We start from the raw sequence: 24551 nt of genomic DNA on the forward strand, positions 1-24551 counted from the left end.
AAGTAATATACAAAGAACCCAAAATTGAAACAACTGAAGCAGCATGTCCGTCCTTACCTGTGAAGGCAGGGCTTGTCCTGAATTTCACATTTTACTCTTTTGATGTGCATGTATGCTCAACAGTGAAGAGGGAGGGGTCACCTCAGCTGTCTTTGAAGTTTTATCTTGGACGGATCTGGTTCATTCTCAGAGGAGCTGCCAGAACACAGAGAAGCACAGTCACCAGGAATTAGAGCGGGCTCACATCGCTGTGTGCTTGAACTGCACCAGAGGCTGCTGACTGATGTCAGGTGTCATAACCGGAAGATCCAGCACTGCTCTGTTCTCTTCTTATGGTGGGTTTTTGCACATCTCATTGTGAGAAATTAGCTTTTAAACTCTCCATATTTTTATATCAAATAGATGGTGAGTGGCAACCTTTTTTTTTCATGCATAAACATCCAGATTTATCACTGCACACCAACAGTCTGTAACCACCATCACCATATTATTTTAAGCCTACAGCTATTTAGCTATTTATATGTTATTAACTGTTACAATGCAAGACATAAACAGTATACTATACAGCGTGTGGGGGATTATTATATACAGTGTGTGTTTATTATGGAGTATAGCACCACAGGACATGTCAGCATGTACTAAATACCATCACAGGTTTTCACCATCTTAGAAATTTTGGTTCACAGTATAAGCTAAACAGAAACCCTTTCTCACTGAGGAAATAAAAAAACAGACTATAAGAAGTTATTTGCATTACTAATTATGTTTCTTAATAGCAATGACTTACACCAAAATATTCTGTTTCTTCTTTAAAGATTTGTGCTTGTTTGTCACACTTAGAAGCACAGCCTTGTGTCACATGTTGTATCACACTTCTCTAGTCTGAACCGCAAAGCACCTGACAGTCTTATGTAACACCACTTGCTTTTAGCTCTCTAGCCAGTAGGGGGAACTGTTGCATCAATGATAACAGACGTTCATTTTTAACGCAACCCCACTTATCTTCTTAAAGTGACTTGACAGAATCTTGAAACATATCAAAAGAGCTGCAAAAACGAAAAATTAATCATCTATCTCAAATATCGTGTCAAAAACTACTTGAAATAAAAAACCATTTTCCCCTTAAAGTATATAAATACAACTCCTGACCTGTAGTCTACTCTCATTTGTACTTTGCAAAATTGTTTAAATAAACAATTGCTTTAGTGTTTTGATAGTTTGAAGGTGAAGTGAATAACTTTTGTTCTGCTGGTGCTCAGTAACCCAGATGTATGTGAGCAGCATGCTGCTATTTTTGCTCCTGGGCAACACAGTTTCAAACACATTCCTCATCTGACTATTCTCTGTCCTGACAAGAAAACCAACTTGATCTCACAGGAATACATAACTATTTTACGAAGTGACAAATTTGTATGAATTCATTCAATGTGAATTGTAAAAGATGTAGGATTATTTGAAAAGGGTTTGATTACCAGGGAACATACATGTATAATGTATAAAAAGGTAATGTAGTGAAATATAATATTTGTAAATAATATGTGTTGGTAAAATAGTAGTTTTAAACAGCTGTCAATGAAGAAAGGAGAATACCAGCAGGGGCTAACTGGCAAAGCTTACCAGCCAATATGATACAGAATTGAAAACAGGTTTCTAAAATGTGGTATTCACACAGGAAAATTGAATGCTGTTATGGCCAGAGTTTTAAATCTAATATTTTAAGCAAACAGAGCCATATTTTGAAAGTGTTGCAGAGCTACAGAATTGACACTCTTCAATAAATCAGCATTTGAATTATCGTTGTCTCCAGGGGCGTAGTTTATGGGGGGGATGGGGGGGTGGTAACCCCCTCCATTGAACCGATTGGTAACGCCCAACCAATGAGTCGCACTTTCACCAAAACAACGCGAGTGGTGTTTGAATGGGAGAGCACACGGGTAACTTAACGTACGCCAAAAATGAAGAGAAGCGCTGCACAGCGGACCATATTTAACTGCTGGTCAGAGAGGGATGCAAAAAAATAAAGCATGTACTGAGAATGAGGTATGAGAATATTGTGTAATAATAGCTAAGTACACACCATATATGTTAGCTAGCTAATCCATTGCAATGTATTTAGCTATAACTATCATTATAACAAGTTACCAAAGCAGCCATCTGTTTCGCTAGTTAATTTTTCAATAGTGTCTGTAATTATCAATGACAAAAGCATTCACAATGATGTTTGTTTTCTTCCTAAAGTAATCTGACTTTTGAACGAATTGGATGAATGAATAATTTAAGTGGCTCACTCATTAAAACAGTGAATCGCTGCCCCCTACTGGCGCTTTCAATACTTAATTTCTTTCTTTTTATAATCTTCTCTATGTTAGAATTTATGTCAGTTTAACATACATTCTAAATCATTACATCTTAAAGACATCTAACAGGAAACGTCCTATAGACGTATTGCAAATGAGCAAACACTCTAAAAAATACGTCTTCCAGATGTAAACATCCCAACTCAACTCAACTTTATTTATATAGCGCTTTTTACGATTTTCATTGTTACAAAGCAGCTGTACATGAGACACATTGAATACAAGAAAAACAACTAAAGGCATATACCTGTAAAAACAAGAAAAACCCATACCGCTGGGTTGAGTCCGTTGGGTTGTTTTGTTGGGTTATTTTTCCACATGTTAAACACTTTTTGGGTAGTTTTAGTTTTCAAGGTGTTGGGTTAAACCCGCTGGGTTAATGTGCTGGGTTGTTTCTGCTCACCGCTGGGTTATTTGAAGAGTCTCGAGCGTTTACCGCCCTGAAGACGTTGAGTGTAGGCTACTTCGCAACTTTCATTTTCATAAAGAACAAAGGGGCAAAGTCACTGGCTGGAGCAATTTAAAGCTAAGTTTTTTTTACGTTAAAATTGAATATTTATTGAAATAAGCATAATTTTTAACGTTTTTCAAGGCAACGGTGTCTTAACTAACATTAGTGGTGTAATTTAGACGACCAGCAACTGTTACCTCAGATCACCATTACAGATAAATTGACATCGCATAGTCCTGTGAAGATGCGCGAAAATGCGAATTAATAAAATTTTAGTGTACCCCATCACATGTAAGCTAAGTTATGAACTTTATTGAGAATTTAACAAATTTTGAGTCAAACTGGCGAGTGCCCCGCGAGCGCGGGCAAGCATTTACGGTTCAGGAACGCCTCTCTCGGTGTTCACTCTGGATATTAAGCGGCCAGTAAATTATGTTGCTCCCTCTGTTTTAAACCAAACATTTCAAGGTTTGTGCACATATTAAAGAAAGACGAGCGTGGTAGTCTGAATTTAATGAGTTGATTTGCTGCACGTGTGGTTTCTTAGTGTATTAAGTGTAATTCATAATGTATTATACATAATTTATGTCTTTAGTTAGTTTTATTAATTGACATTTGTTGCTACATATTGTGGAGTATGTTTACTAGTCATTTATAATGTTATTTATAATGCTTGTTAATGTTTGATATTAAACATTTTTATTTATTATAATTAAACTGTTTTCTTTTAATTATGCAAATCTAAAAATATTGCTGTTACTGGGTGTAAAAGTTGACATTTTTATTAACAATTATTTTTACAGTCAAATACATTTTTTTTTAAAAACAGATGTCAATTGTCTTGATTGACAATGAAGTACAGAATAAATTAAGAATAACCCAGCAAGAATAACCCAGAATTAAACACATGAATAGTTAAAATGACTACATTTTGGGTTTTTTCAATAACCCTGCATGCTGGGTTATCATGTGTAAATGTGAATGTGTTCTGTCCAATATTTACCCAGCGCCAATTGCCAATTGGGTTGTTTTTAACCCAGCCATTTTTAGTGTGCACACGCACATTGAAAGCACACATAGGAGAGAGAACCACGGGTCAAATATTAAACGGACTATAAATTCTTATATGCAATATTAATTATGTCTAACTTCTAAATTCTAAAGCGGCCACCCCGGCCAGGCAAATAGTGCAAAACAATATGCAAACGGTGGCGAGGAACTCAAAACTCCAATAGAGAAAAAAACCTAAGGAGAACCCAGGCCCAACCAGGGGATTCCAGTTCCCCTCTGGCAAAATCTGCTGCCTCTGCACAAGCTCAACAGTGCTTGCACAACAAGGCTAAATAAAAAATAAATACATTTACGAATAAGGTAAATTATAGATTTTAGATAACCATTAACAATATAATAGCATTTGAAGTGTTGTAGAAAAATCGTGTCAAGATAGACGTCAAAATAGAATTTCAAATAGACGTCTCCGTGATGTTCGTGTGCTATCTGGGACGTTCAAACCAAATCTACGCCCTTGGTTATCTCTATACATTATTCTAGAATAGACACTATTTTGCTATGAAAGAAGTTGCTAGATCCTGCAGCTGAAGGGTTAAAACAATAATATTGTGACAAGATGAGTAGTGAAGCAACATCTGCAACCAAATTTAGCCTTGAGAATATGACAGTTGGCCACACATCCTCACATCTTCATTTTTACCAGACAGACCATGGCAACAATTTCCTTTTGAAACTACATCATCCATGCTGTCTGAAGCTAATGCTGTGATGATAATCGTCTTATTTTGATAGCTCTGGGTGATAGCATTAATAATTGGGATACATAACTAAAGGCTCTTGAAATAAGCAGCATGAGAAATTATTTTTTCTTTCTCAGTATTTTCAAAAAGGCCCTGAATGATGCAACGTCAGTGGAGCGAGAGTGAACTGTCTATGCTGCTTTGTGTTCAGATATTGAGCCCAGTAAATCTCCTGTGTGGAGGAGATTGGGTGCAGCTATGGGCTCTCGGTCCCTGCCAGATTTTGTCAGGAAAAATAAGCTTTGAGAGCAGCAAGGTTTCAAAACTGATTTCAACATGGCCATCTGAGCTGCTCTAAGACCACAGAGAATTGATGAGAAAGGCTTGGAAATGCATGCTCTCTACTGTTTTTATATTTCAGATTGATTAGAAATGTCTCTTATAAAATGCAGTAAGATTGAATGTATATTTAAATGCATCAGACTTCAAACATAAGTCAAACAAACTGTGGAAATGCTTGTCCAGGTTGATGAAATGAAATGTAAGTTCTGCATATAAGAGCGGGGTGTAGTGTAACTGTGGGGGTGGCTGCAGTTTTTGGTGCTATGAGGTAGCAACTTAGACAAAAATACAACCTCTCAAATATAAGTTACATTTACTGTTGCTAGGCTGACACTACCTTTCCAGCAGAGAAGTATTAAGGAACATGTTTTTTTGACTCTGGGTAGTTTTGGGCATTCCTATAGATACATTTATTTACACATTCATTCCTTTTCCAACATCTGAGAGAATTAAAATTGATGGTATTCATCTAGATTCCTCTGAAAATGCTAATGAAATGAGAGCCGTGTTTGACTTTAAGACACAAATGTTTGTGTAATCATATCAATGCATCAGTTTTTGTTATACGGTGATAATGAAATTAATCAGATTGATTAGAAATGTCTTAATAAAATGCAGTAAGATTGCATTTTTATTTAAATGCTTCAGACTTCAACATAAGTCAAACAAACCGTGGAAATGCTGGTCCAGGTTGATGAAATGAAATGTAAGTTCTGCATATAAGAGCGGGGTGTAGCGTAACTGTGGGGGTGGCTGCAGTTTTTGGTGCTATGAGCCAGCAGCTTAGACAAAAATACAACCTCTCAAATATAAGTCACATTTACTGTTGCTAGGCTGACACTACCTTTCCAGCAGAGAAGTATTATGGAACATGTTTTTTGACTCTGGGTAGTGTTTGGGCATTCCTATTGATACATTTATTCACACATTCATTCCTTTTCCAACTTCATAGAATATTAAAAGTGATGGTATTCATCTAGATTAATCTGAAAATGCTAATGAAATAGGAGCCGTGTTTGACTTTGAGACACAAATGTTTGTTTAATCATATCAATGCACAAGATTTTGTTATACACTGATAATGAAATTAAATCAATAGTTTTATAATAGTTAGATAGTAGTAGCATTATGTTTAATAATAACATTATGTAAATTTCATATCAGAGTGTATTACAGTATAATATTTAATGCAATATGTATCCCGCAACAAAGAATTAATTTATAGCCTATAAATTGGTAAAAACATATCATAATAATAAATAATAACTCCTTTCAAAGCACCCAAGGTCACCTCACAGCCATCAAAGAGATAAATAAGAACATCAAAGGAAAAAATATATATATACTGTATATACACAGATCACTCAAATGGCCAACCTTACAAACACTCACCAGACACAAATAGAAATTGCAGATTTTTTTTGGTAAAACATGTCATAAAAAGCCTGGGTAAAAAGATATGTCTTAAGATGTGTTTTAAAAGTCTGCAGACAGTTGCTGTTTCGGATATATAAAGGAATGGAGTCCCATATGCGGGGGGCAGCATAGCTTAAATATCTAGCACCCATGGTAGTTAATCGAATTTGAGGTATATATGTAACATACCGATGTATACATAATGATGTTTAAAGTTTTCTATATGAATGTGGGAATGTTTACAGTGTTTCTATTGTGGTTGTTAAACGATCACTTTTTGCATCTTAGAATGTACACAAAACAGATGACACTCTGTCAAGAATGGCTTGGCAAAAAAAAGATGTTTATTTGCATTTAGAAAATGAAAACGGGTCAATATGGTCAAAATAACAAAAAAGTTTGCAGATCTTGAATACTACAAAGTAAAGAAGTTCATATTCATAAAAAACAATGCGATACTTATGTTTTTACATGCATTTTAGAATCAGTTCAAAAACGTATATTTGATGGAATAAGTCTGATTTTATCACAACTTTCAAGCATCTTTGCATTCTGTCAGTCTTTCATATTGCTGTTGGGTGACTTTATCTATACTGTATACACTAGAGACTTAGAATTGAAATGCGCCATGTGTCTCAAGAGCAGTGGTAAGATTTCTCAAGCATAAACACAGATGATTCATACAGAGATGATTTAAAACTGATGTGGGAGAACCTGATTGGGCTGCACAAATCTCAGTGCTGAACCCCACTAAATGCATTTGGGATGAATAGCCTCTACTTACGTATGTTGAAAATGTGTGCCAAAGTTTGAATTTGACTAGAGCTTTTTTCAGCTTCCTCGGTGTGAATGCAGTCTGTTTCTTAGTTTCTCAGAATGTACTGTAGTTATATAGCCATATTTTATGTGTGACTAAGATAGAAATGTGTGTCTTGAAGTCCTACAAGTCTTCTATCCTCCTGTCTCTTGTGACTTGTAAGTTTCACCGAGGCTAGCAAATCTCATTAAGATGCACCACACTGTAAAAAAAACACAGAAAAAAACGAGCAAATGCATCGCAGCACAGGGTGCCAAAGTTTGCCATTAATGAAAATAACGGTAAAACCCCATGAACTGAAGTAACATGTTTACACAGCAACATGAAAAAAGAACATTGACCATACAGTACTATAAAATGTTTAAAACGTAATCTGAAATAACATATTTTGTCTGTATAATTGCAAATACTGCAAATAACAAAATGAGTAAGTATTTGTGCTTTCTTTAATGTTAATTTACACTCATGCTCCCTATCTGCTGTTTGTATTCATCAGTTCTCTCAGCACAGAATGTCTCAATTCAGTGAACTTTTGAAGTTAACGTTAATTTACTTGCGGAAGTTAACGTTAATTTACTTGCGTACCATATACTCCGAAATATCGGTTTATTTCGAGTCTCGGGGACTGTTAGGAACGTCTGAAAGTGAATAATCACCTAAAATTGTGGATCACAAAGTATTGGTTGCTAGACACCGAGCGGCTGTCGAGACATGAGCAGAACGCGAAGTCATCTTGCAAGTTAACGTAATGTTTATGTGTGTGTGCGTGCGTGCGTGCGTGCGTGCTTGCATGTGTGTGTTACGATAAATTACTTAATCGTGTTCTTAATCGGATTTTTTTTACCAGTCCATATCTGTTTAATATGATAAATATGCAGTTTTATTTATACGTGGTTGCAACAACATTAAGTTCTAATTTGTTATTTTATACAATTGTTTGAGGGACTTATATTTTTTTAAACGCTCAGTTGCTTGTCTTCTAAATTAACACATAAAGCTACCAGATGTGTGCTAACGTTAGGGGTGTTTTGAGCACGTGCAAATGGTGTGTCTTGCATTGCTAACTTGCGCGCTGATCTTGCAATGTCAGAACATTCTGTAGTTTAATAATCACATGATTAAACTTTTTTTGCATTTGTGTAAACTGTGAAGCCCTTAATAAAACCTTTATTTACAGTGTTGCTCAATTGTATATTGCCAGCAACATAATCACTATAATAATCAATGTATCACCCAGCCATAAAAATAGTGTTGAGATTAATTCCTCAGTGTATTTGAGAGGTAATATGTTAAGTGAATATTTCTCTATGTAACATGTGAATGTGTACTTGGCTGGAGGTTGACCTTTTTTGTTTTTTAGTTGCAGGATCAGTACAGTACAAGCTGAGTTGAAGCACAACTCCATGGCAATGAGGTGGTGTTGCAAGATTTGCAGATTTTCTTCACCAAACCAGCGTGTCCTAATCACACACTACAAGCTGAAACACTGCCATCAGGAAAGTCACTGTCCACTCCCATGCATCTATAAAGACTGTGTATGCACATTTATGAGTGAACTGTCTCCGAAGAAGCATTTAACTCGTGACCATAGTCAGTGTGTGGAATCCTTGTGTGAAATTGCTTTCTCCCCTCAAAATGACAATTCTTTGATCATTTACTCACTTTCATGTTTGTCAAAACCTCTATAACCTTTTTATTCTATAGATCATAAAACTAATGATAGTGAAATGTTTTCTTACAAAAACAGATCCAAGATCCTGCAGAGATTACCTTTTAACCCCAATTAAAAACACCTAAACCAGCTAATCCTGATGTTCAGTATCACTATAAACTTCTCGGCAATATGTTGAATCAGGTTGGAGTTAAACTCTGCAATACATTATTGGCCCTCCATAAGCAGGATTAGACACCTCTTATTTAGGTGGCATAAGAATGTTAGATCCACTATTAAATCTTATTTTGGTGCTGAACAAAAAAGGTAACAAACAACTGTTGTTGCATCACATCACTGGTTATTTATGTACATCCGAAGTATACAAGTGTAAATGTGCAAATTTGAAATTTATGCTTTTTGGAAAAAATAAAACGAATAAAAATCAGGATTGAAGGAACCATTCTATATTTTACAGAAAACAAACCATAGGATGAGGACTGCAGCATTGCTGGGCCTGCCGTGGTACATGCGAGAAACTCCTTCAAAATTCATGAAGATTTGCGTGGTAAAATGAAACGTATAAGGAAAAATTGGACATTAGATCTCTTAATTTGCAGGGGTCTGAGAACCTCCATTCCATTTTCTACCGCTTATCCGAACTACCTCGGGTCACGGGGAGCCTGCGCCTATCTCAGGAGTCATCGGGCATCAAGGCAGGATACACCCTGGATGGAGTGCCAACCCATCGCAGGGCACACACACTCACTCACTCATTCACTCACTCATTCACTCACACCCTACGGACAATTTTTCCAGAGATGCCAATCGACATACCATGCATGTCTTTGGACCAGGGGAGGAAACCGGAGTACCCGGAGGAAACCCCCGAGGCACGGGGAGAACATGCAAACTCCACACACACAAGTCGGAAGCGGGAATTTTTATGAAAGATGATGAGATGACTTTCCTTGTGACTCCCCGCCCCTCGGTGTATTTGCATGATTATGGACTTTATGAGATTTTGCCTGCGACAAAGGAATTAATTTGTGTAAATGCTGAGGAATGTCTGGATTATTATCCCTTAAATGAGTACAGTTTTATGGGACTGAAGGTCATTACTCTGAAGCACAGCGTTGTTCATCTCTAAAAAGGATAAACTGTCCTCTCCCAACCGAAATGGATGCATTGTTGACTTTTATTGAGAATGTGTTCCCAAACCCTATAACTTGAAAGCTGGCCATAGAGGGTTTGAACAGCCTAGGTGTGGAGACCATAGATGACCTACAGTTTTTGAAAGATGATGATCTAGGTGGCTTCCTGAGACCGATTGAAGCAAGAAAACTAATAGCCCAAATCCCAAGTAAGTTTTCAAATCAATGGTTGTTTTTACATATACACTAGTCAACATTTAAAACGGATCAAAAAGTTCATTAAGTTCACAAGGTATTGGTTTTAAGACAAATATTATGAAAGGTTTGATCCACTTTAAATGTTGACTTGTGTACATTAGATGAACTGGAAAAACAACACACCAGTCTCTTTCATTCTGTACTTTGTTAGCTGTACTCTTTACTTGTATTACAGTATGTCAATGTGTTTCTTGTTTCTGCAGTATGGTTTTTAATGCAGTTTTTTGTTTATGCCATGTAGATATTGCTTCCACTCCTCAAAACACTGCCAATGATTTGTCTGCTGAATACACTTCTGATGCATCAGGTCACCTGCTCCTGGATGCTCAATTTCACCATCCAGCTCTTCAAGTGGAAGACGTGAGTAAAACGCTGATACAACATTAAACAATCCACAAACATTTTGAAAACATGTAATTTGTCAATTCTTGTAATTCATATACAGAGAATTTGCAATGTGAGCATGCCCAGCCTTTAGCACGCCTGGCAAACAAATTGTGCCACACGTGCAGTTCACAGAGTGATATATGTATATGTATATGTATATGTACAAACCCGATTCCAAAAAAGTTGGGACACTGTAGAAATTAAGAGGAAAAAAGGAATGGAATAATTTACAAATCTCATAAACTTATTCACAATAGAATATAGATAACATATCAAATGTTGAAAGTGAGACATTTTGAAATGTCATGCCAAATATTGGCTCATTTTGGATTTCATGAGAGCTGCACATTCCACAAAAGTTGGGACAGGTAGCAATAAGAGGCCGGAAAAGTTAAATGTACATATGTACAAAGTTAAATGTACATTCTTTTCCGGCCTCTTATTTCCACCTGTCCCAACTTTTTTGGAATCGGGTTTGTATATGTATATGTGTATATGTATACAAATCTGCAGATTTATTGTACACTAGTCAACATTTGAAGAGTTTTGGGTATTGGTTTTAAGACAACTATTATGAAAGGTTTTGATCCTCTTAAAATTTTGACTAGTGTAGTTTGATGGTACAAATCAAACTGTGATGGCACGGGGCCTCAAAACATTGATTTTGGAAATTACATACATTGGGATCCGTACATGTGCGACTGTGGTGATTACCTGGTGCATGAATGGCCAAACCGTCTTCAGTTGAGTCAGCAGCTTATGCCAGCGGAGTGTGAAGACTGTTGTGCATTGTTCAGAGCAACTACAGGGCCACAGTGCAGCAAATCACCAGCAACACGTTAAATGTGCCCATTTCATGCTAGTGATTTGTTGCACTATGGTCCTGTGAAAAATGCACAACAGTCTCCCCTCTGACAATAATGCACAGCGGACATAAAACAAGTCTGTGCACCACTTTAAATGCATACTCTATATAGTGGCACATGAACAACCCACAAAGCCCCATGCCATCTCTGTTTGTCCGCTATTAAACTTCAATAAATCTGCAGCTTGGGAATAGGCAATTTTGCCCAAAAAAATAAAAGGTGCATGAAAAGTGTTCATCCTGTAACCTGTGGACATTGGTTTATCTTCTAGGTGACAGTAGCTGTGAAACTTCGTTTTATGACCATGACTGGCATTATAGTTTTGATGTTCCATGGCAAAAAATCCCTGCAAGTTTTATGGAAAAGTTGCAAAATGGCGAAAGGCCAAGTTGCTCTGAGAGAAGACACTTGGTCCGCATTGTTGCTTCTGAGATCCTGGAAGTCAGCAAATGTCCAGCAAAAAACATGTATCAGAAATAGCCCGTCAAATGGTGATTGCATACCCATAGTCCTTCAGAGATGAGATTAATTCCCAGGTTGTAGGAAGTGGATATGATTCTCTCCTCAAACAACTGGTGTGTAGAATTTACTATTTTAAAAGAGCAAAAGCTATTAGTACACCACTTTGTGGTACTCTAGAAGTATCAACAAAGAAACTAAAATTGTTATATGGTTGTATTAATTCTGATCCACAACTGCTAGTTGGAGAAACATCCGAATTGCAGCAGGAAAAGAAAGAGAAGTTGCTAGTAATGTTTCAAAATAATGAAAGTGATGTAAAGACAATCTATGGCTTAATGACTTCTACTTACACCTCTCAAAGAAACAACATCCAATCTGGAAAGGAAACCAAAGATTTACTTGATGAGTGGCCATATCTTTTTCAGCCAGCAGGAATGAAAGCACACTTTAAAGAGCTCACTGGCATTGACATAAACAACAGCTTTGAAGAATCTGCTTCCAGTAAGTTCATAAGAATATTGGAGTACTTTCAATTTCAGTGCACAGAAAAAGCAAGCAGAGCAGGGAGAATCCTCACAAAATATAGAGCTGGAGGGAATCATGTTTGTGGGGCAGTGATGTTGCTGCTAACCCATTTAAAAAATGACCAAGACCACTTTCTTGTGATGGTAGAAGACACCTCTGTTCCAAGTGATGTATGCTCAGAACAGCTTCCAGCAACACCATGTATAGTAGTGTGTGGTGGGTATTATTTACTATGATCTTGCAACACAATAATTCCTGGTTTCCGGTGACCAAAACTAACATTCTGTTAAATATTATGTCTTACTGATTTTGTGTTTGTTCAAAGGAGAGAACCTACTGACAGTCAGTGTGTACATGGTAGCAGTAGACCAGATGATTGTAAATGACCATCTCTTGAGTTTTACAGAAGCCCTGTATCTGATGTTCTCTCTTTACTATATGTTAAAAATCAGTTACCCTGTAGAACTGGGAGCCACACTAGAATTCTTGCAAAGGTAATTCATAGACTGCATTCCTTTGGTTAAGAAGCATACAACAATTATTTAAGGATATTGTTTGTGTTGTGTTTTAAAGGTGCATCTTTAGGATAAATCCTCATAAAGGTACCAAGGTGGAAAAGAGAGAGAAAAAGAGAGCGTAGTCTGTCAACCCCAGAGTATTGAGTCTGACGTCAAAAATTGCTGCATTTGACTGGGGAGAGTAACAGGTATAGAAGCTCTGTTGTCTGTTGTGCACCAAAGGACAATCATTTTTATAATTAACTCCAATAAATCTGATGTAATTGTCTGTGGCCAAAACTGAGCGTATTTGGTTAAGGCTTGTTGCTGTTTCTGCTCTTCTTTTGGTTTGGGTTTTAATTATAACTGTTTGTGTCCCCACAGATGTGGTCTTTCAGAAGATTGACATTTCGCTGAAGAACAGGACAGACCGACTTTTTGTTCATTTTGTGATGTGATAAACTCCAAAATTATCAGAGTCCAGGCCCAGTGTTTTTGTTTATTTTAAATTGAACACATTTGTGTTATGAAACATGCTTTATCCATTTTCCCCATGTGACATGTTCAGAATTATCAGAATCCAGGTCGACTTTTTTTTTAATTGAACAAATTTGTGTTCTAAAACATGACTTTAGCTGGGAAGTGTTTTTCCATTGTTTGATCTTGAAGGTTTGCTATATAATAAAAAGCTGAAGTTGTTTACAGCAATACTCTGGCTACCATAATTTATTTTACATATAACATTTCACAAAAATTTGTGTTTAAAGAATATTTTTAATTTGTTTTATCCCTGTACATTTGGTTTAAATGGGGGTGCGCGCCGAAGAAGTTTGAGAACCACTGGCTTATAGATTTGGCTTTTTTGTGATTAAAAAAAGCCATTTATTTGCAATGAAAATTTAGGAAATGTTTGAAAAGTGGAAATAAAGTGCTTTATTAAGAGAAGAGTGTTTATTAAAAATAAAGTATTTATTGGGTAGGCTAAGGGGTCAGTGTAGAAGGGCTTTTATTCTCACAACAACGTAGCATCCATTTAAAATTTTTAATAAATATAATCATTTTCCCTCTGATAATTATTTGATCCTGTTAATCTACAAAAATGCTAAGGTGCAACTATCTGCCAATATAGATAGCATCTAATTAGTATTTACACTTACTGCAAATTTGATAATTATATTTATTAAATGAAAATTATTTACACCTAATGTAAATAGCATTACGTAAAAATGCTGATATTGTCAATTAGTGAAAATAAAAATATATCTGTATTTTTCTTAGTGTAAATAGCATCTACAGATGGTTATTTCAGATTTTGATATGATACCTTAACAATAAATGGTTTTCCAGAAGTGGTGTAACAAGTGGTTTGGACAGGAGTGTGTGTTTGGATGAGGATACCAATAAGTGAACTCTTGGGTTACAAGCCCGACTCTCTAACCACTTATCTACAACTGCCCCCATAGTAATAAAATGCTCTAACAGCCACAAGAGAAAACTGATAACTGATAAAATATGATTTTATAAACAACACAGTCCAGCGCCAGATCGCCTCTTTAACAAACGAACGGTAGGCTTATGTATGACATGTATAAAAACAATAGTAGGCTAAACACTGACTATAAATCAAGGAAACAACATAGTACATTGTGTCGGATCACCAATGAAGTTTAGAAAAGATGCGCAACTTAATCTAATGTCTTCAGTGGCATAGGCACTAGTGTGGAAGCCTCTTTATTTGATGCTTGTTTCAAAGTCCTTGGTTCGAATCTGTATTTTATACCTTTTGGTATCACAAATCACATCGAAAAGGCATTTATTTTCAACAAAAATGAAGTAGAAATAGTGTCTAATGAGTGTTTAATAAAACACTTTATACTGCATCCTGTTAATGTACACAATTACCGAGATGCGAACAGAATCTGCCAAATTATAGAATATAGAATCTAATTACTATTTACACTTATTGCAAACTATTGCGACATTTTCATGATGTAAATAAAATATATATTTGTTTTTAGTGTAAATCACAACTGTTGCTTTTTGCACTTGGTGCATAGTCACTGCCTAATTCAACTGGAAAAATGTAGGCTAAATTTGGTGTTAATGTATGCATTTTTAGTGGAATTTCACTGTTCTGATGAAAATGTGACATGACTGTGAAATTCTACTGGTATTCTCTGTAAAACTAAACATTTTTCAACTCTGACCAAAAAATATACAGGAATGTTTTTTTAAGGACATATCAGGATAACAATAGACAACAATTACTGTTATTTAAAGAAAAATGTCATTATTTTGCAGTAACAAATTTAAATAGTTAAAAAACAGGAAAAAAATGTACATTAGATGTCAAAGTTAGCATTTTTATGGAATTTCACAGTTCTGATCAAAATTACATAATACTGTTAAATTTTACCGTTTTTTTCTGTAAAAATACATTTATTTTTTACAGTGCACTACCAAAAACGTTTGCAGAGTATGCAATGATATGTGCTTGAGGTTAACATCAATAATCTTAATAATCAGATTGACCAAATAAAGGACCAGTTCACACAGAATATTATCTTAGTTTGCGTTTTTATCTTAAAAGCTAAAGGAAATATTGATTATATGACCCTTCAAAAACTATTACAGTTTACAACCATCATCATATGCCACTACATTGGAGTTTTACACAGAAAAAATCCTATCCCTCAAAGACTGCAAATGGCACTAAGTAACATTACGACGATCAAGTCTTTATAGTCCATTTACTAAACGTCAACAACATTTACCAGAAGAGCATGACTGCCAGCCTTATCGACCCACTCAGGTTAAACTGACTTTGACTGAGAACGTGTTAAACCATGATCTTTATTCGGTTTACTGTATGATGAGAAATGGGCAGCACAGTAGGAGCAATAAGAGTGTTCACTATAAATGAGATCCTACTGATCTGAAATGTCAGTTATCTCTGTATAATCAAGTAGGGAGCTGTGGGTGATGTATATTTTACATCAGATGTGTGTTTTGTGTAAATCTCCCATTTATCAGGCCAGCCAGAGAGCCCAAAGGTGGGTCTGTTTTTCTAAAGACGTGCTCAAATTTATTGGTCCCCTCCACAAAAAACGAAGAATGCACAATTTTCTCTGAAATAACTGAAATAAACAAAAGTAATTGGCGTCCACCCTTGTTTAATCAAACTTTGATTTTTTATTCAACACAATATTGTGAATAACAAAAAAAATGCAAATGTCATGGATAAAAATGATGGGACCCATAACCTATTTTTTTTCACAACCTTTAGAGGCAATCACAGCAAGCAAACGTTTTCTGTAGCTCTCAACAAGACTTCCGCACCTGTTAACAGTCCTTTTCCCCATGTACATACTGTGTACTTATTACATTAAATATAATAACTGGATAATTACTAGGTATTAACCCTGAATCTACACCTAAACCTGAACTTAAACCATGTAGTTACCTTACACTTCCAAGTACTTTCTTAGGTAAGTACAATGTAAGTACACTATTGGTACATATACTGTAAAATAAAGTGCAACCAAAAAATGTATAGCACCTTTTACATAAATGTGGTTAAACAGAGGTAAATGACACAGGATATGCTGTCTATGTTGGAATGAAGTATTTGTGTAAAGTATTTTAACATACATTTTTATGTGGGTCCACGTAGAGACTTGAAAATTGGTTGAGTAATAGAAACACAAGAGTTCTCACAGAACTCTTATGTTTGTCCACAGACATTTATTAACCCAGTGGAGTCATTTGGATTACTTGTATAATGTATGTATGTGCTTTTTTGGAATACCCTTACCCTTATGGTCTAACACTTTGCAACATAGGGGTATGGCATATTTCTACACATATCTCTATTTGTGTTTAGCTGAGGGAAAACTAAAACAGTTTCACAAACACAGAGGATTACTGTGGATTGCATGGTTATATACTTTCAAAGACTCTTTGATACTCTTGTTTGCCAGAATAATGTGTTGTTATTTCTTTGTTTTTCTGATAAAATGAATGTCTTATAAAATGAAACATAATAGTACAAACATATTTGCTTACAGGTATAAAGGTAAGAAATAAGTAGTTATCCAATTAACAAACTTTTATGGCCAATTGTGTCTTCTGACATATGATGGCAATGAAATAATGTATTAGGTAGATATACTCTTATATATTTATTTGTGAGAGTGTTAAGTCTGTTGAGTTTTAAGTTTGGTTACTGGTCCCTCATGGATCGCTTTAAGTTTGAGAGTCATAGTTTATATTTTTTTGGGTGTTTAACAATGGATGTTCATGTTTCTAATAAAAAAATCTCCTGCTTTCAAGAATCTAGTTAGCAAGATCCCTGTGACCGACAGCAACGACAGGGTAATCTAACGTTTACATGATGACTAGCTAGAATTCTATATAATCTAGTTCAGTGATGGGATGGGACTATGGGTGTTTAATCTTAGTATTTTTGTATTTTCAAACGAAAATACTCTTCGCCAATCAACCTCCTTATCAGACTGCATGGATTGACAGTGTTTCGAATGCACATATTTGAAATACAAAATACTATTATTTATATTTTGTAATAGTATTTTGTATTTGAATGCATTTAATCATAGTATTTGTTTTGTATAACCTAGTTAATTCAAGAAATCTGCAGTCTTATAAAGAGATTGATTGTATTTTGAAAATACAAAGATTAAATGTATTTGAAATACAAACTAGTATTTTCTTTTTCAAATACATGCATTCGAAATAGTGCCTTCGTATAGATCAGGGGTTCCCAGCCCTGTTCCTGGTGATCAAACACACCTGTTAATTATAAAGTGCTCCTTCAGATCATAATTAGTTGTGTTTGATCAGGGTTGGAGCTGAACTCTGCAGGAAGGTAGATCTCCAGGAACAGGGTTGGGCACCCCTGATTCTAGGTCACCAGGTCAAAATGTATAGTCAAAATATTGTAGCCATCAACAAACCTATATACAACAGCATAATGTGAATGTATGCTCTTGAATCCAATTGGAACAGACAATAAATATGGAAATGTGTAATTTTTCATTGCATGATCATGAACTGGAGTTTAAATATCTTATTTGTATTTTACTTTATTTTCAGCATGTACTACCATGCAGAACAACGTTCGCCAAAGAACTGGATAGGAACTATACTGCCATGGAAATAGAGCTAAAGAAAACAATTGGTGAACAGCAATAGGTGTCAACAACTGCAGACATTTGGACTGCCTACACAAAGAGTTTTTTGGGGCTGAGTGTGCATTGGATCGATTTGGAGACAATGCAACGGAAGAAGGCTGCTATTGCTTGTCGTAGGTTCAAAGGTAGGTACATATATGATGCAATAGCATCTGAACTCGAGGATATTTTTTCCCAGTATGCATTAACTCCTGAAAACGTGACAGCTTGTGTAACAGACAATGGCAGCAACTTCATTAAAGCTTTTAAGGAATAAAAACAAGTTGAATCTGAGGAGGCCAAAGAAGAAGAAGAGGAGGAGGACCAGGATGATGGGGAAGTGGCCTTCACCAACCTCCACAGCGTTCTCACTGGAGGATATGATGAGGATGCCCAGCAAGGGCTGTGTGCGCTGCCTGCACATTACAGATGTGCAGCTGACACGCTTAACCTCATTGCCAACAATGAGATGTGTTTATGGTTGGCATTAAACCTAGAATCCAGGGCTGTTTACGGCAGTTCCACAGATAAGTGTTCAACATTATGGACCAAAGCTAGCCGGTCTACAATTGCATCTGAGTGACTAGAAAAGATTATTGAAAGGAAGTTGATTTTATGACGCCTATAATCGCGTCATAGAAATGGCACTCACTGACATTAACAATCTTTGCACACAGCTTCAGATGAAATGTATGAATGACAGGGAATACCAGTCTCTGAAGGAATACTGCTCCATTATAAAGCCTTTCAGCATTGCACTGGACATCCTACAGGATGAGGAAACTTGTTTTTATGGGAAACTTCAACCAACACTTTAGGAATGCAAAATGGCCTCGCATAAATGACCACTGGGTTGCCTGAAATAATTGTGGGAGCAATTAAAACTCGCTTTGCCACAATAATTGACTCAAAGGAAGCACTGCTGGCCGCCGTTTCGCTGCCACATTTAAACTGCGCTGCATAAAAGAGGAAACCCGATGAGATCACATCAAGTACCTCCTCATCTCTAAGTGCCGCGTCCTAACTGAAGAAGAGTCTGCAACCCCAATGATTAATGCACCTCAACCTGATGCAGTCACCTCCCGTGAGGATAACTTCTTTTCATTTGATGAACAGCCCAATGTCAAAGTTGATGCACCTATGTCAGTAGAAACAGAGGTAACATCTTATTTCAATTCTGATCTGGTAATGGAAAGCCTCTTTCCGAGAAAAAAAAAAATGCACTACGCTATACACCAACACCATCCAGTGCACCGGTCGAAAGACTTTTCAGTCTTGGGAGTCTGGTTCTCACCCCAAAACGCAACCGTTTTGGTGATGGACGCTTTCAGCCCCTTATTCTGATGAGCTTCAACAGGTATTTTAGTCAAGGGGGTATAATGGAATAGCTAGCCCCCACCATAGCCGTAAGCACAGCCTCGATTTCCCTTTACTTTCAACCATGTTCAGCTGCACACTGCCTCTGTTTTATATTTGGCAGGAAACAGAACTTTTTGAAGGCTATGTCTGACCATTACTGAAGTTTTTTTAGTTCAATTATTGAACCACATTTGCTGTCAGGCCTCGTGGACCCAAACACCTTAATTTCAGTTCACCTTCTTTTTCTTGTATAACTTAAATATGACTTAAATGACTGAGCCATATTTCCTGTTTACTTTAATTTCATTTTTGTATTCTTGAAAAGTTTGTCTAGTTCTATTGTTTCATAGACCCAATCAATATCAGTCTTCTTGTTGTAGCCTAAGTGGATTTATTTTAAGAGGCAAATATAGGTCTAGGCAAGGATATATAGGCAAGGATCTTTCTTCATGTGATTTTTTTGATTGGACACACCTGGACCTCATCACTTCCTGTTTGCTGAGAGAGCGTGGTTTGAGACAGAGCTCCGTCAAACTTTTTCTAAATATATCGTTTATTCCTGTTATTTCTTAATATTTATATTGTAAATTGATAACTCACAGAGGGTTAAACCTATCCTTAAGTGTATCCCATACCAAATATCGTCATATAACGCACAGATAGATTTGTTTTATACGATCATTCGCTATTAGCACTCAGGCTGTTAGCATTCCCAGCCTTTAGTTTGTGAATATTGCCTTTACTGCTTAACTCACTGTTCTCATTATGACACCACTAATGGCTAATGATTCAGATATGTGTTTAACGTTACCTTTGAGTGCAGATGATGAATCTTTCTTCGCACTTCAGTCAGAACTGGAAGTATTGGAGAAGCAGATCCACGATCTACTCGAGAGGCAAACACGTCTGCGAGAACGTAAAACGGCGATGGAAACATCCCGGGCTGACGCTCGCAAAGCTGCGGTAAGTGTTCGACGTGATTGTAATACTCCTATCACTTCTACTCCGTGTGTTTCTATGCACAGAGCCCAGGCTTCAAGATCACGACGAGCCGAAATGAACTTCACTCCTGCACCTGCACACACACGGCGGAAGGCGAAATCCAGGACCGGAGCGATGACCTCTCCCCCACCGCCGCGACCGGTCTTCGAGATTTCTACGAGAAATGGCTTTGCCGCCCTCTGCGAGACGAAATCCAACGCTGTGGTCATCGGAGTCTCAATCGTCCGGAACGTACGCGCCTCCTTCAATGAAGGTAAGGTGCGCACTCACTGTTTTCCTGGCGCCCGTGTTCTCGATGTGTCTGCGCAGGTAACTGCGATTCTGAAGGAGGATGCAAGAGTAGGAGCCGTAGTTCTGCACGCGGGGGTGAATGATGTGAGAATGCGGCAGTCGGAGATCCTGAACAGGGACTTCAGGAGTCTGGTCGATACTGTTCGCAACGCATCGCCCACGGCGAGGATCATCGTATCAGGGCCGCTTCCTACTTACCGACGAGGGAACGAAAAGTTCAGTAGACTATTTATGCTTAATAATTGGTTAATGTCATGGTGTATTGAACAGAAGCTGCTCTTTGTAAATAATTTTGATCTGTTCCGGTGAGCGACCTAGGCTTTTCCGCCCCGACGGGCTGCACCCCAGCAGCATTGGAGCGGAAATTCTGTCTGACAACATCTCAAAGACGCTAAGCACCATTTGACTAGTAAGTACAAATTTTAACTACAGTCTGTGTTCTTCTCACCCAACTGTTAAGAATGTTACTGCTTTCAAATGCATAGAGAATGTGTCTGTCCCCAGAATAATACAACCAAATAATAATTTATTTAAAAGTCAGAGAAAAAATCTTATCATGATTAAACCAAAAGACAATATATTTAATGAGCAAAACCAACGCCTAAAGTTTGGGCTACTTAATATTAGATCACTAAATCCAAAGGCAGTTATTGTAAATGAAATGATCACAGACAACAGTTTTGATATACTTTGCCTTACTGAAACCTGGCTTAAGCCAAATGATTACTTCGGTCTAAATGAGTCTACTCCTCCATGCTACGGTTATATTCATGAGCCACGTCCGGTTGGTCGAGGTGGTGGTGTCGCAACAATCTTTAGAGACTTTCTTACCGTTACTCGGAGAACAATGCATACATTTAAATCATCTGAAATGCTTGCGTTGAACATAACAGTTCCAAACAAAAGTAAAAAATCATTGGTCTCTCTTACATTGGTTACTGTGTATAGACCCCCTGGGCCTTACACTAATTTTCTGATAGAGTTCGCAGACTTCTTATCGGATCTATTGGTTAACGTCGATAAAGTACTGATTGTTGGAGATTTTAATATCCACGTAGACAGTGCTAACGATCCATTAGCTGTGGCGTTTAAAGAACTACTAGACTCTTGTGGTGTAACACAATACATCAATAGACCTACTCATCGCCTTAATCATACCCTAGACTTGATTATATCTCACGGAGCCGATCTAACCAATATCGATATTATACCTCAAAGCGACGATGTTTCCGATCACCATCTTATAATATGTACACTGCGCACTGCAGAAATCAGTTGTATATCTCGTTATCGACAAGGTAGAACAATCACCTCAACTACTAAAGATAGTTTCGTAAAGAACTTGCCAGATCTGACTTCTCTAATAACCTTTCCAACGAATATAAAATTGCTTGATGACATGACCAGCAACATGGGCACTATTTTCTCTAATACATTAGAAGCGGTCGCACCTATGAAGTCAAAAAGGATAAATGAAAAGAACATAGCACCATGGTATAATAACACCACTCGCGCCCTAAAAAGAGAAACGCGTAAACTGGAGCGAAAATGGAAACAAACCTCAGAAAAAAATCACAGCACTGAAACTGCGCTCGTTAGAATTACAAATGACCTTCTTATTGCTTCAGATAAAGGTAACATCTCACTATTAGTCCTGCTTGACCTTAGTGCTGCTTTCGATACTGTAGACCATAAAATACTACTAGATCGTTTACACCATTATATCGGTATTCAGGTACAGGCACTGCAATGGTTCAGATCTTACTTAACAGACCGATATCAATACGTCCATTTAAATGGGAAATCGTCAAATCTTACGCAAGTCAATTATGGATTACCTCAGGGATCGGTTTTAGGACCCTTGCTTTTCTCCATATACATGCTGCCCCTCGGCAACATTATTAGAAAACATGGAATTAGCTTCCACTGTTATGCAGATGATACTCAGCTATATATCTCATCAAGACCAGATGATTCCTTTAAGCTATCCAAACTGGCAGAGTGCATCGAGGACATAAAACATTGGATGACTAGTAATTTCCTCCTTTTAAACTCTAGCAAAACAGAAATATTACTTATAGCACCAAAATTAAGTAAACCGAATATCTCCGATTACAGCCTGCAAATTGAAAGCTGCACTGTTACTCCAACAAATACAGTTAAAGACCTAGGCGTTATATTAGACGGCAACCTGTCATTTAAAAATCACATCTCAAATATCACAAAAACAGCCTTCTTCCACCTTAGAAATGTTGCCAAATTACGAAATAGTTTATGTGTTGCAGACGCAGACGCAGAAAAGCTTATTCATGCATTTGTGACCTCACGGCTTGACTATTGTAATGCTCTACTTAGTGGTTGTCCTGTATCATCGATAAACAAACTACAGTTAGTTCAGAATGCAGCTGCCAGAGTTCTTACTAGGTCAAGAAAATACGATCACATAACCCCAGTTTTATCATCGCTTCACTGGCTACCCATTAAGTATCGCATTGATTTTAAAATTATTTTAATTACTTACAAAGCCCTGAACGGTTTAGCACCTACTTACTTAACCGAGCTTTTATCACGTTACAACCCATCACGCTCGCTGAGATCTCAAAACTTAGGACTTTTGACAATACCTAGAATAACAAAATCCACCAAAGGTGGACGAGCTTTCTCATACGTAGCACCTAAACTCTGGAATAGCCTTCCTGATACTATTCGAGGGTCAGACACACTCTCCCAATTTAAATCTAGATTAAAGACACATCTTTTCAGCCAAGCTTTCACTTAATGCATAGTTAATGAACAGCAGCTACGCTAATTATTCTCTTTATTCTCTTTCCGCCTCTGCCTCGGGATGCCCATCCCGAGGTAGGAAGATGTTCCACCATGTCCAGACGACCGACAGATGCCCATCCCCATGCCCATCCCGAGGTAGGAAGAAGTTCCACCATGTCCAGACGACCGACAGATGCCCATCCCCAATTTGAGATTACACCAGATACAGCTGCAGACTGACTGACCATCCCAGCTCCATCTAAGGCAATTCCACCAGCTGCCAAGAGAAATATGACCATCGGACCATCCCAGCTCAGACCACTACATCCCCAACCAAGAGCAAAGACGGACTATTTGTCTTATTAATGCTGAAGTTACAATATTTGGTATTAAATGCTAAACCTAAACCAGACGTCAGCAGTCTGAGTGCGACTATGACACGTCAGAGGGGATCTGGCCCTCCCGGTTGAGCCTGGTTTCTCCCGAGGTTTTTTTCTCCATTAATCAATCATTGGAGTTTGGGTTCCTCGCCACAGCAGGGCAGTGTTGGCCTGCTCACCGGGAGACTGCATTCATTCATTTATTTATTTATTTAGAAATTAGATGTTATTTATTAGAATGAACTTACTCGTTGTATAAATACCATGCACTGTGCTTTGTTTTAACTTTTCTGTTTTTCCTGTTTGCCCCTGTAAAGCTGCTTTGAAACAATACACATTGTGAAAAGCGCTATATAAATAAACTTGAATTGAATTGAATTGAAATTGAAGGTCTCTATTTGATCAGTTTTCTTTCCAAGCACTTAGGCTGTGTTTAGCCTATATGTTCAATTCTATGGACTAAAATGACTGAGGCTGAGGGGTATGGCCTCTAATTGCACTTTGTTCATCATGCTTCACTTTGCGCATGACAGTTTTGTGTTGTGAACCACTTGAATTCAAAGTGAATAAAATAATGGAAAAAATAAGAAAATATGCATCCTGTCATGTCATTGGAGTTTACATATAGTC

The 24551-nt window shown here is 37.2% G+C and overlaps 1 protein-coding gene and 1 long non-coding RNA gene across 4 annotated transcripts; both read left to right on the forward strand.

Annotated features, from left to right (window-relative positions):
- The first annotated feature begins 204 nt into the window (after positions 1–204).
- LOC130407974 (uncharacterized) lies at positions 205–13556 on the forward strand. 2 transcript variants are annotated; one of them, XR_008904710.1, is made up of 8 exons: positions 205–335; positions 8495–10148; positions 10439–10557; positions 11722–12413; positions 12585–12653; positions 12763–12931; positions 13011–13143; positions 13319–13556. It is a non-coding gene; the product is annotated as an uncharacterized LOC130407974 (long non-coding RNA). The 2 variants fall into 2 exon arrangements; XR_008904709.1 differs by having other exon boundaries at positions 11722–12653.
- Positions 13557–19955: 6399 nt separating this feature from the next.
- LOC130407959 (uncharacterized) lies at positions 19956–24305 on the forward strand. Of its 2 annotated transcripts, none has more exons than XM_056731323.1 (2): positions 19956–20445; positions 20508–24305. In XM_056731323.1, exon 2 carries the CDS (start codon positions 21332–21334, stop codon positions 23552–23554), a length of 2223 nt encoding a protein of 740 aa, XP_056587301.1. In that variant the 5' UTR covers positions 19956–20445; positions 20508–21331; the 3' UTR covers positions 23555–24305. Both variants share the same exon structure in this region, with proteins under 2 accessions (XP_056587301.1, XP_056587304.1).
- Positions 24306–24551: the final 246 nt, after the last annotated feature.

This window comes from Triplophysa dalaica, chromosome 19 (genome assembly GCF_015846415.1).
Source record: "Triplophysa dalaica isolate WHDGS20190420 chromosome 19, ASM1584641v1, whole genome shotgun sequence".
Taxonomy (NCBI): Eukaryota; Metazoa; Chordata; class Actinopteri; order Cypriniformes; family Nemacheilidae; genus Triplophysa; species Triplophysa dalaica.